The sequence below is a fragment of the Hibiscus syriacus genome, unplaced genomic scaffold (genome assembly GCF_006381635.1).
Source record: "Hibiscus syriacus cultivar Baekdansim isolate YM2019G1 unplaced genomic scaffold, ASM638163v2 tig00110540_pilon, whole genome shotgun sequence".
NCBI lineage: Eukaryota > Viridiplantae > Streptophyta > Magnoliopsida > Malvales > Malvaceae > Hibiscus > Hibiscus syriacus.
This window is the reverse complement of record NW_024062772.1, coordinates 353,745-365,394: the sequence shown is the minus strand read 5'-3', so window position 1 is coordinate 365,394 and position 11,650 is coordinate 353,745. Positions and strand designations below refer to the sequence as shown.

The window sequence follows — 11,650 nt, the reverse complement described above, 5'->3', positions numbered from 1 at the left end:
TTTTACCGGTTTTGTTATTTAAATAATAACAAAACCGATAACGTCTTTTTTAGCCATATATTAAGGTTGCCGCACGTGAGTATTCCCTTGCAAAGACGGGTGCAATTTACCAGTTGTTTTCGTTTCTAATGGTGGCCGGGTCCAGTTTATGTAGGCCAAAATAGAATATTATTTAACATTAAACTCACACATCCCCAATACTCGAATCCGATACCTTAAAGTGAAAAAAAGAACGCTCCTAGTTGATTTAAAACTCATAACTTAAGGATTATAAAAACAAAAAGATGAACAACTTAAATACGATCCAAATATACTTGCTCACAATCATTTGATAATAAATGGTTAATCACTCTTACAATCGTTAGTGCTCGATCTTGTGACCTCTAGAAAGAACAACAACTCCTTTAATCATTTAATAACGAATGTTTAATCACTTTTACTTATTTGATAATGAATGATTAATCACTCTTATAATACTTAGTGCTCGATCCCGTGATCTCTAGAAAGAACAACAACTCCTTTAATCACTGAAGTAATTTGGTTTGGTGTATGTATTATTATATATCAATAATATGTTGGTTTGGTCAACTTGAAAATTATTAATATGATCAGTCAACATTATTTATTTATTTATTTTGATTACTTACCATTTTTGTCATAATAACTAAACTTGTCAAAAACCATGTGAAAAAAGGATAATTAGCATTCCAGTCCCCCAACCCCTTGAATACGGTCTCCTTTAAACCCCACTGGTATTACTATATAGCCTTCAACCTTATCTCTCTTGAATCTCAAAATCAGCTAATAATGTCCCTCCACCGCCAGCACCATTCATCCCCCTTCCCTTCTTGCTTCCGCCCCACCGCCGCCTCCGAAGACAACACGCTCAAACCGTCGATATCGCCGTCTTCGCCTCCGCAAACCGCTGTTAAAACCAACGTTACAACAAGTTTCTACGACACAAATCTTGGGATTTTCTCCCTCACCTGGTCCCGGACCTTCCTTGGCTGTTCTGTCATCTTCAACCTCCACCCTTCCCCTCATTTCTCTCCATCTTCATCCATTTCTTTTCATCTTCTTATCAAACCCTTCGTTTTTTGGAAGAAACATGGCAAAAAAAAAAAACTCAGCTCCGCCCCAAATATCCATGTCTTTTGGGACTTCTCCAGGGCCAAATTCGGATCCGGCCCCGAACCCGAATCCGGATTCTATATCTCCGTCGTTGTTGGCGGAGAAATAATACTTCTCGTCGGCGATTCTACCAGAGAAGCTTACGCCAGAACCGGAGCTCAAATTCAAAACCCCGGGAAAGCCCAAGCTCTTGTTTTTAGAAGGGAACACCTTTTTAGCAACAAATCGTACGCTACAAAGGCCATTATCGCCGGTAAAAGGAGAGAGATTTCGGTCGAATGTATGGTAAACGACGATGCAGAACTTTGTTTCAGCGTCGATGACGAAAGGGTATTGCGAATAAAGCATCTGACAACGAGAAGATTGAAGTCGATGGGGTCTCGATTCAAGCTCGTGGGACGTGTATAACTGGTTGTTTGATCGGGATTCGAACAATGGCCATGCCGTTTTCATGTTTAAGTTCGAGAAAAAAGATGAAGGCTCTGAAATTCTCGAACAAGTAGTGCCGCCAGAGGGTGGTGGTGCTTTTAATGAGAAAAACGGCGTCGTTCTGTGTCGGCCGAATTCACCTGGCGGCGGAGGGAAGAAAAGGAGGAGCTTGTTGATGACGGCTAGAAGCTCGTCTTCGTCTTCGATTTCGAAGTCTTCTGCTTCGTCGGGAGGAAGCTCGACTGTAATGGACTGGGAAAGCGTCGAGGAAAGTGAGTTAAATGCTCCTACTGGTTTCTCTTTGCTTGTCTATGCCTGGAAAAAGTGAAGATTTATTTTCTTTCTTTCTTTCAAAAAGCATTAGAGGTCATCGTACTTTTTAAAAAATACAATGTGGCCATCATATTATTTTTTTTCACAATATGATCCTCAAACTCAAAAAATAAGTTGGATATAGCCTTTGACCAACGTTTTTCATCGTTGACCGTTATAATACTGACGTGGTTGTTCACGGTGTTAAAATTGTAGTCCACCGTGTTGACATGGCAGTCGATATTGGTTAATAATGTGACAAATAATACGACAAATGTGCTAAATTTGTAATTTAAACATGACATATTAGGTTGTCACATCAGTATCATGAACTGTCACATCAACATCATAATAGTCAAATAATAAAAAACATTGGTCAAAGAACTATATTAAATTTGTTTACCGAGTTTGAGGGTCACATCGGGAGAAAAATAATACGATTGTCACATTATTTTTTATTCAGAAGTACAAGGATCTATGATCCTTTTTATTTATTCTTTGTTCTTTCATGTTTGGTTTCACTAACCCATTTGTTGTTGAACACAGTACAAATGAGAAAAATTTTACATTAGGTTAAAGAAAATTATACATAGAGATTGATGGATTTATGCATATCTCTTTTATTTGGTAATGTTGTTTGGTTGTGATCGAAGACGACTTACATTGTACCAAATTTAAGCAAAATGATTAAATCTCGAATTTTTATATATTAAAGGGACTATAAACCATATTAGACCAACACTGAAGTTTTTATTTTCTGATGGCATAATGCCAAATTGATCCCTACGGTTTGATTGGATAGTAATTTTAGGCCATGTTTTTTTAAGTATTTTAATCCAATGTTTCATTTTTTTAAATAATGGTAGCTAAATTTCATTAATAAGAGTAGAGGAATCAAAATTACAACACATCCAAAAAAAATTAGAGACAATAGTCACCAAAAACTCATACATAAAATAAAATATTAAACACAAAGATACGAAGAGATTGAAACCTTCCAAACATCAAAACAATCCAGTAACCTTCATAAAACTCATTGTCTCTATCGAACGAGACGTTTTACGATGTGATAAAGAGTGGTGAGAGAACAAACAATTTGGTAGACTGCTTCGCTACGCAATTATGATTATATTTGAAAAATACCATTTACAAAAGAGGGAATCTGACCATACATGACTACCGACAAGCCAATAAAATAACAAATGACGTGAGGATATTTGTGGAATCACTAATACGATCGCAGAAGTATGCGAAAAACTTACCGAAAACCATAAGAAACGTGCCACAAGAGCAGAGAAAAACGTGTCACAAGGACATATGTTCTTATTTAAAAGTGAAAAAAAACAAGACATAATATGAAAAAATAATAATAATAACCGATGGTCGACAATCATTATTAATATTGGTATTGCCTTCGGCTAAACAAAAAACAAAGAAAGAGAAGAAGATGACACAAGAATATTGAGAGAAAAAATTAGGTTAAAACTATAAGAAAACAAAATTTATCCAATGTTTCATTTTAGATCAAAATGACTCATGGTTAGATAAAAATTATTAGTTGATTAATATATAACACTTGCGTAAAGTGATGATGTGACACATATCACGTATCTAAAATGATGATGTTTCACGTGTCTCATGTATATAAGTGATGATGTGTCACATGTCTAAAATGATGACATGACGCATATTACATATTTAACATAATGAGATGACATATATTACATATCAAAATCGATAACCTACTACGTGCCACATATACATAAATGATAACATGACACATGTTAAGTCCTTTGAACATATAAGACTTGTCGTTATGAGCGACAAACATTGATAATTAGTCAACTAATAATTTTCATTTAATTTTAACCTAAGTAAAATATTATAACTAAAATAGTTTTAAAAAGTGAAAAATTTAAATAACTACAATTTAAATGTTAAAGCTGAATTTAATATTTTATTTTTTAAATTCATTAAGCAGTCTTAGTTGTAGGGAGAGATGTTATTCTCTTTAAAGACCACATATTCGAATAATTATGTCTGTAAAATCTGTATATATTATCAATAACTAAAAAATATTTTGAACAAGCAGGATCTTATAATTTCAGAAACTATTAACAAAAAATATTGGTAAAAAGACATCAAAGGGCCCTATACTTTTGAAAAAACCAATGTGACCATCGTATTATTTCTCTCTCAACGTGACCCTCTAACTCAAAAATAAATCCAATATAGCCCTTTGACCAATATTTTTTATCGTTGAACGTTACAATATTGGTGTGTCAGTTCACGATGCTAACATGACGATTTACGATGTTGATGTGGTATTTTATCTACCATGTTTGAGTTACTAATTAGCTAATTTTCATGTTATCCGCCACGTTAATCTACCACCTTGGACTGCCATGTCAGCACCGTAACGATCAACGATGAAAAACATTGGTCAAAGGGCTACATTGAATTTATTTTCTGAATTTGAGGTCTCGTTGATTTTTTTTCAAAATTACAAGGACCTGCCAAAAACATTTTATCTTTTGGAATTTGAACTGAAGTATTGAATGGGAAGAGGATTTCCAACGTAGGGACAAGTTGGATGTCAGAGTGGGACAAGTCCGTTGTTTGCGTGGGGATCCCTATGGTGGATCTGGAAGTTACTTGGTGGGTCAGTAACCTTAAAAAAGTTAAACTGAATGGACGAGGATTCAACGAATAAGGTGGTGACAAATGGCGAAATCTTGTCGGTGCTGGATTCCATTTTCTGACCGTAGAACATTACTTTGGTCTTTGTTCAACGAAGATTGCATTTGTACAAAACTATTTGTCCACATTTTCAACTGATTACGCGCTTCTTTTGTAGATGGACATGGACATGGCTTTCAAACTTAATTTCTTTTTTACTTCCAAAACAAGTTGGTAATGAAAAGTGATCAAGCATGGGGGAGGGTTTAAATTATTTAGTATCTAAATTATCAGTTTTAGCTCGTTTTAGTACATAAACTTTTATTTTTTTCAAAATCATACCTAATGTGTATCTTTCATTTCATTTTAGTACCCATCATTAAAAACTTAATGCGTTTAGTACATAACTATCAATTTTGGTCCGTTTTAATACCTAAACTTTCAATTTTTTCGGAACTTAACGTTAAATTTTGAATGGGGTACTACAATAAAACAAAATCTGATTTTTAATGACAATGTACTGAAATGAAACAAAAACTAAACTTTAGGTATGATTTTGACAATATTGAAAGTTTAAGTACTAAAACAGAATAAAGGGTTTATATAATTATGTGATGATGCAAAGCATGAAGATTACATAATTGCACAAATATATTGCATAAAAAAGGGTTTATCATTGTGAAAAAGAAATGAGATCCACGCATTCATCAGTTCAGCAAATGCAGCAAATCTAAAGCTTTTACCTGCGACTAATTACCTAAATCCTGTGGGTTCCCCAAATATCTCAAAACGGATTAGTAAATGCCTAGTCTAACTGGACAATTAAAGAGCAATGCCTGTTAATCATCCGACACGATAACGCCGGCTGCTGCTTCGACTTTCTCGGTGCTTTCCATTTCAGTTTCGGCTGCTGCTTTGACTTTCAGTTTCGGTATCCATACTGCCATCTTCATTCTCCATCCCAACTTGAATCCCTGTGGCAGGCTGTTGGTTCGGTGAAAGAATCTGAGATATGTCCCCACAAGTTTCTTCCAAAGAATGGAGGTTCTTCTTCAAATCAAGGCTTGCTTGATTCTCATCAGGATTGTCCTCCAAGATCTTGCATATCTGCAACGATCGGGAAAAGAAAATTGAGTAAGCTATTAATCGGAACATGATCATCGGAGCTCACTTCCATTTCGATTTCTAAGACGCTGAACAAATTGCAACACTACCAAATCTCAAGCCTCGTCAAACGCAATCACATACCTCGTTGAAACGTCGAGGCAATGCTAGTCGGTCTGTGTCATCATCGCAAGCAGCTGCAGAAATTTCTGCTGGTGCTGCACAAGGATAATTCTTGTCATCACCAAAGCAAACTTGGGGACAGAAAATAGATAACTCTAGGAAGAAACTCTTTATCCACCACAAAGAAAGCATACAATGGTGACAGGAGGGCGATAGGATGTCAAATATCTAATCATTCTTATTCAGACACCATGAATGAATGTGATTAAAAGGATGAAATGGTCACCAGGATGAATTTAGCGTGTCTTGTATACGACAATGGTAGTTACATACGAGAATGATATCTGATATATTGAATGTAGGTAATAATTTTTCTCGACCAGATTTATGCTTGAATAAATTACAGCTTACCAACTACTTCTATTGGAGGCATCTGCTCAACCACTATGGAGGGCATCTCTCTTGAGCTTGCACTTGGAATGTCAGCAGCCCTTTGTCCACCCTCTGGTTCTTCATTTGTCCCCTCATTTGTGTTTGGTTCACCCTAGGAGCGGAATTATGGACGAGAGCAAGCAGTAAGTCAGCAAGCATCTTATAGTTTAGGACAGATTTAACATGAAACTTGGAGCTATGGTACAAGAAACTAGAAGATTATCTGTGTGGCCAACAATTGGACAAGACCAAACGGATTATCTACAAGAACTCCTAGTAATTGAACACCTTAGTCGGAAGTAATGGATATCTTAAAGTTTAAAGCTCATAGTAATTGGTCAGGCCAGAACTTCTAGTTCGAACCAGTACTAATATCTCAGCCAGACGATGGCCGTTTATAATTCATAGAACACTACCTTAGTCAACATAGCAATTCCAGTTAGAAGTAATTGAACTTACATAGTATTCTTTCTGAGTTTCAGCATTGAGCCCTTTTTCCAAAAGAAGCACCCTTTTCCTGACATATTCAACCTGCTTTTTCTGCATCTCTCTAAAATGATACAAAATGGAAGAATCCGGGTACGATTGCGTTTGGTTCGCTGCACCAGTAACTCCCTGGTTTATCCCACCTCCTACGCCATTCCCTGAGTCATTTACTCGAATCTGGTTTCCACTAGATTCCGCGTTACTTGCATTAACTCCATACTGCACTTGAGAACCAGCTTGCCCTGGAACAGGAAGATTTATAATGGGAAGATTCAATTCTTGACAAATGAGCTCCTGAATACTCGGGTCTTTATCATCAACAATAGCCTGCCATCTTCCATACCCATGCCTAACAATCAATAAGGAAATAAGTGGTAAAATATTCGTATGGACAATTCGAATCTTGACTCATAGCTGCATGAATTGCATTACAGTAGACAAAACAAGAGTCTACAATATAATGCATAAAATTGATTGTCTACCATGGCTATCATAACCGTATGCAAATTGGTTACCCAGTAATCTCAACAGATGTCTTTAATTAGATTGGTACACCACGAGTTAAATAAAAAGGAAGAAGAACCTGGCAACTAAACATAACAGATAAGTCCCAGCAAGCTAACCAAAGAAATGTAGGTCCCAATATACCTATTTTGCGTAAATATCATATCTGAAGTTAATGTTGTTCGCATGCTTTACTTTTTTCACAACTAAGAAATTCATGTAATAAAACAGGTATCTTTGGCTATAACTTGAATTTTATCATAGGCATTAGAGCACCCACTTTCACTAGACTTTGAGAGTACAAAAAACAGGACACAAATATGTCGACGAACATTATAGAGAAGATGCAGCTTCAAAAGTACATCTCTATCAGAAACACCAAAATTGACAGTCAAAAACATCAATTTTCTGATAACCCAGTCACTAATATTTCATCAACTACACAGGAAAAAACAAACAGGAAATATTAGTGCAGCCATTAAGTGTATGTCCAAGAACATCAGAGATACGTACTTTAGAACAGCACTCAGTAACAACAAATCATGTTCTTCTTTCCAAAATTTCCCGCCCTTCAATGCTGGATAGCGCCTGATAATATCATTGGTAAAAAGAGGGGTGCCAGGCCGTTCTGATACTTTCTTCACCTGTTATTTGAAACATTGACACAACAAGACAATATATTCAACCGACCAATCTCATAGGTAATTGAACTAAAATCACTTTCAAATCTTCCATATTGGTTTGGTTGCCCAAATATCAAGTCTGAAGTATCCTTCAGAAATGCACAACGTAGTTTAAAATTAAGATGGCGTAATTATAAATCAATAGTCTATCCAAGAAGAATCAAGCTCCATGAATCCAAATTAGCATGCTTACCTTGTCACTTATTGAAAGCAGAATAGCTATCCTAACTAGTACATCTGGAATTCTGAGACCTTCTTTGGGAATACCATCTACAGCCACATACATATTAGATCAAATGTCAAACACCAAGGGAAGAAACCACAAGTTGAAGGTGAAGTACCAAAAAAAAAAAAGAATCACAAGCAGAATTGATCAATCACCTGAAAATGTTGGAGAATCGTTTACACCTTCAGCAAGATGTGACAAGAAAAGAACACCATAACTGAACATAAGATAGAAAAAAGGGCCATAAATGAATACTTTATATTCTCATTCTCTCAACATGCAATAAAAGAAGAAAAGCTGGAGAAAGAAATCTGCACGAGCAAATTGCAATAATGGACATCAAAAATGATCAAACGTTTTTGAACCAAGCATTAGAAGAGAGAAAGAGACCAAGAAAGCATAAACTGCATTCATGCTAGCATGAATTCAAAAAACCACCCATTGTACAGCACACCAACTGATGTGAAACTAAAAATTCCTAAACCATATATGAACTCGAATGACATGTGCAAACAGATCATTAAAAGGCATTAGAAAGTGAACAGAAAATGTCAACACTAGGAAAATACCAGCTAAGACTTAACTATTAAATGTTTAAAACATCTATAATATAGATAATCTAGTCAGAAAATAACAAATAAGAAGAAAGAGCCACTCTGCATACTCTTTTATTTCTTCATAAGACTTCTGTTTTAAACTAGATGCAAACTCCTTCCAGTCAAAGTCCCCGACCCCAAACCTGATGCAATAAAAATTATCACAATCAAAATAACACGATGACACTAGGAATATTAGAGGAAAGAAATACATTCACCCACAAAGAATAATAACAGAAAGAAAGGGAGATAAAGAGGAAATTAACTCCATTAAATAGCACAAAAAAATAATAACAGAAAGACCAACCTCATCAATATCTGTACAAATGCAGCCCTCTGACTCTGATTGAAACCAAGCACCATAAATGACTTTCCCTCACCTTCCATTAGAGGAATTGGCTCCGTACTATCGGCTGCAATGATTAGAAATTGGAGAAATTATGGCTACCATATGAATAAATTAGGCCATCAAAGCGTTAACACCCTTTGAGGACAGAAAAAACATACCACGATTTCTCTTCTTGTAAGTCCTTTTACCAGATTCGGTTTCAGATTCAAATTCAGATGAAGTTGTTCCAGATGAAGTTGTATTACCATCGGTCAGTTCAGGTTCAAAGTTATCATCCTCTCCATCAGTGCTTACATCTTCCAAACCAGCAAGGTCATCATCTTCAATGGATACCATCTACAGAAATTTAGAGGGAAGAAGCCTTAGCAAAAAGAATAGAAAATATATCTTCCGAAGATAATACCAGGAAATCAATTAGTACCACAGCAACATTAGTAACCAAAAGATCAATAAGCAGAGTGGAGTTGAATCAACTCCTGAGACATCACAAATAAATCAATATCTGACTCAACCAAATTTTGAGTTATGCCATTATGGCATAACACACACCTGCTTACGGCTTCTCTTGCCTTTTCCTAGAGAATTGAACTCCTCAACTTTTTGAACTTCGTATCTGTCTCGTAACAACTCATCCCAGTAACTGGTTCTTTCAGAATTGTTCAGAGTATTTTTATTCTCCATGGCCACTTTTTGAGCTTCTTCCTCTGCAACAGTTTCTTCTTCTTCTTTATATTCAAAATTAGCTACCTGCAGCAAATAACAGTAGTTTTTTCTCTTTAATAAACTAAAAGGAAGTGAACTATGGACAGTGAGTCTAAAAGGGAGTGACCGCATGTGATTCAACAAACTTGCAAAACCAACTATATATTGACAACATTATGAATGGTAAAATTCTGTATTTTGCAGTAAAGCCAATTAAATAATGATAGGTCAGACTTGCTCAGAACATTAGCATTTCAGACATCATACCCATCACTGTTTTAAATGTCATTTCTTATTAATGAACCGTCAACGAAGAACAAACAAAAAGACCCAACGTGAAAGTCAGCTCCAATTTTTCCATTGGAACAGATTTCATTAAACCACCAATTCATGTAACTGACCTTTGTAGGAATTATAGAGATATTGATTTGTTACCATTCCTTTACTTAAGGAATTCTGTAAATAGTTTTCTAAAATCCCTTGTTTTAAGGGATCATATCTCCTAGGATTAGTATCTTTCCTTTCCTAGAGTTTCCTACTTTAGAGAGATAATTTGTATATAAAGATGTAATTTGTCCTATTGAAAATAATAAGAAAATACAGAGAATTACACTGATTTTTACATGGTATCAGATTAGGTTACGGGTTCTTTCCAACCTAGACCATGTCCGCGACTTCTTCACCCACATCTCCTTCTTTTACTCAGGATATCACTTCAAATCCAGAAGATCTTTCTGGTTCTAACACTCAAACAGATTCATCTGGTCTGGTAATTACATGCCATCGATTGAATGGCAAAAACTTTCTTGAATGGTCCCAATCGGTTAAGATTTTTCTCTTAGGCAGAGAAAGATTGGGCTACGTTACTGGTGAAATCCAAAAGCATGCTGCTGCTGACAATGTTTTTTCTAAGTGGACGCGTGACAATGGTCTCAGGTTATGACTTGGCTCCTCAATTCCATGATCCCGAGTATCAGCATAAACTTTCTTCTGTACAACACAGCCGCTGAAATCTGGAGTGCAGTCCGCGAAACATACTCCAGCACTGATAATATTGCCTAGTTATATCACATTGAAGATCAAGCAGCCACTCTTAAATAGGGACCCATGCCTGTCACTCTCTACTACAATACCCTAACCGCCCTTTGGCAGCAATTATATTTGTATTCACAACATGATTGGGCAGATCCAAGAGATGCTACCCTTTACCAGCATATTGTAACTCAGCGAAGACTTTTTCAATTTCTCCAAGGCTTAAACAAGGAACTGGACGAGGTTCGTGGCCAAGTACTGGCTATTTCTCCTCTTCCCTCCCTTCGAGAGGCTTTCGCTATTGTCAAGAAAGAAGAAAGTCGCCGGTGTGTGATGCTGCCTGATGAACCATATTCCACTCCTGATGGATCTGCCTTATTTACTCATCAATCATCTAATACTTCGAAACGGGAGAGACCTTGGTGTGAACATTGCAAAAAGCCCGGCCACTCCAAAGAGAAGTGTTGGAAGCTTCATGGTAAACCTCAGGACTAGAAGTCCAAGACCTCTCAAGATAATAAATCTAGCCTAGTTGCTGCCAACTCTGTCACTCGCTTCACCAAAGAACAGATTGTTGAACTTCAAAAACTGTTTGAAAAGTTTCAGGGGCCTTGTGAGAGTAATCTGGTCATAAAAAAACCAGAAGGTAACCCTTATCCTACAACTTTTTTATCCTCTCAGATGACTCCTAATTGGATCCTCGATTCTGGTGCTACGGATCATATAATTGGTAACAAGGATTTGTTTTATAATTTTTTCCCAAACATCGGTAAGACAGTCAAAACGACTGATGGTTCCTTGTGCAACATAGAAGGTCATGGCACTGTTGTTCTCAATGAACATATGACACTTAAAAATGTTC

General features: G+C 36.3%; 1 protein-coding gene and 1 pseudogene across 1 annotated transcript in view; one reads left to right on the top strand and one right to left on the bottom strand.

Moving 5' to 3' along the window:
• Window positions 1-807: 807 nt before the first annotated feature.
• LOC120130296 lies at window positions 808-2,470 on the top strand (annotated as a pseudogene).
• A 2,779-nt stretch (window positions 2,471-5,249) lies between these two features.
• LOC120130273 (CHD3-type chromatin-remodeling factor PICKLE-like) overlaps window positions 5,250-11,650 on the bottom strand; it is a 28,388-nt gene continuing 21,987 nt past the window's right edge. The window contains exons 22-32 of the mRNA XM_039147534.1: window positions 9,604-9,801; window positions 9,213-9,390; window positions 9,013-9,118; window positions 8,774-8,848; window positions 8,265-8,326; window positions 8,077-8,153; window positions 7,714-7,844; window positions 6,670-7,045; window positions 6,190-6,322; window positions 5,800-5,873; window positions 5,250-5,658 (exon numbers count right to left, since the gene is read on the bottom strand). Of these exons, the coding sequence (XP_039003465.1) occupies window positions 5,449-5,658; window positions 5,800-5,873; window positions 6,190-6,322; window positions 6,670-7,045; window positions 7,714-7,844; window positions 8,077-8,153; window positions 8,265-8,326; window positions 8,774-8,848; window positions 9,013-9,118; window positions 9,213-9,390; window positions 9,604-9,801 (1,620 nt within the window). The 3' untranslated portion in view covers window positions 5,250-5,448. The remainder of the gene's footprint in view (window positions 5,659-5,799; window positions 5,874-6,189; window positions 6,323-6,669; window positions 7,046-7,713; window positions 7,845-8,076; window positions 8,154-8,264; window positions 8,327-8,773; window positions 8,849-9,012; window positions 9,119-9,212; window positions 9,391-9,603; window positions 9,802-11,650) is intronic.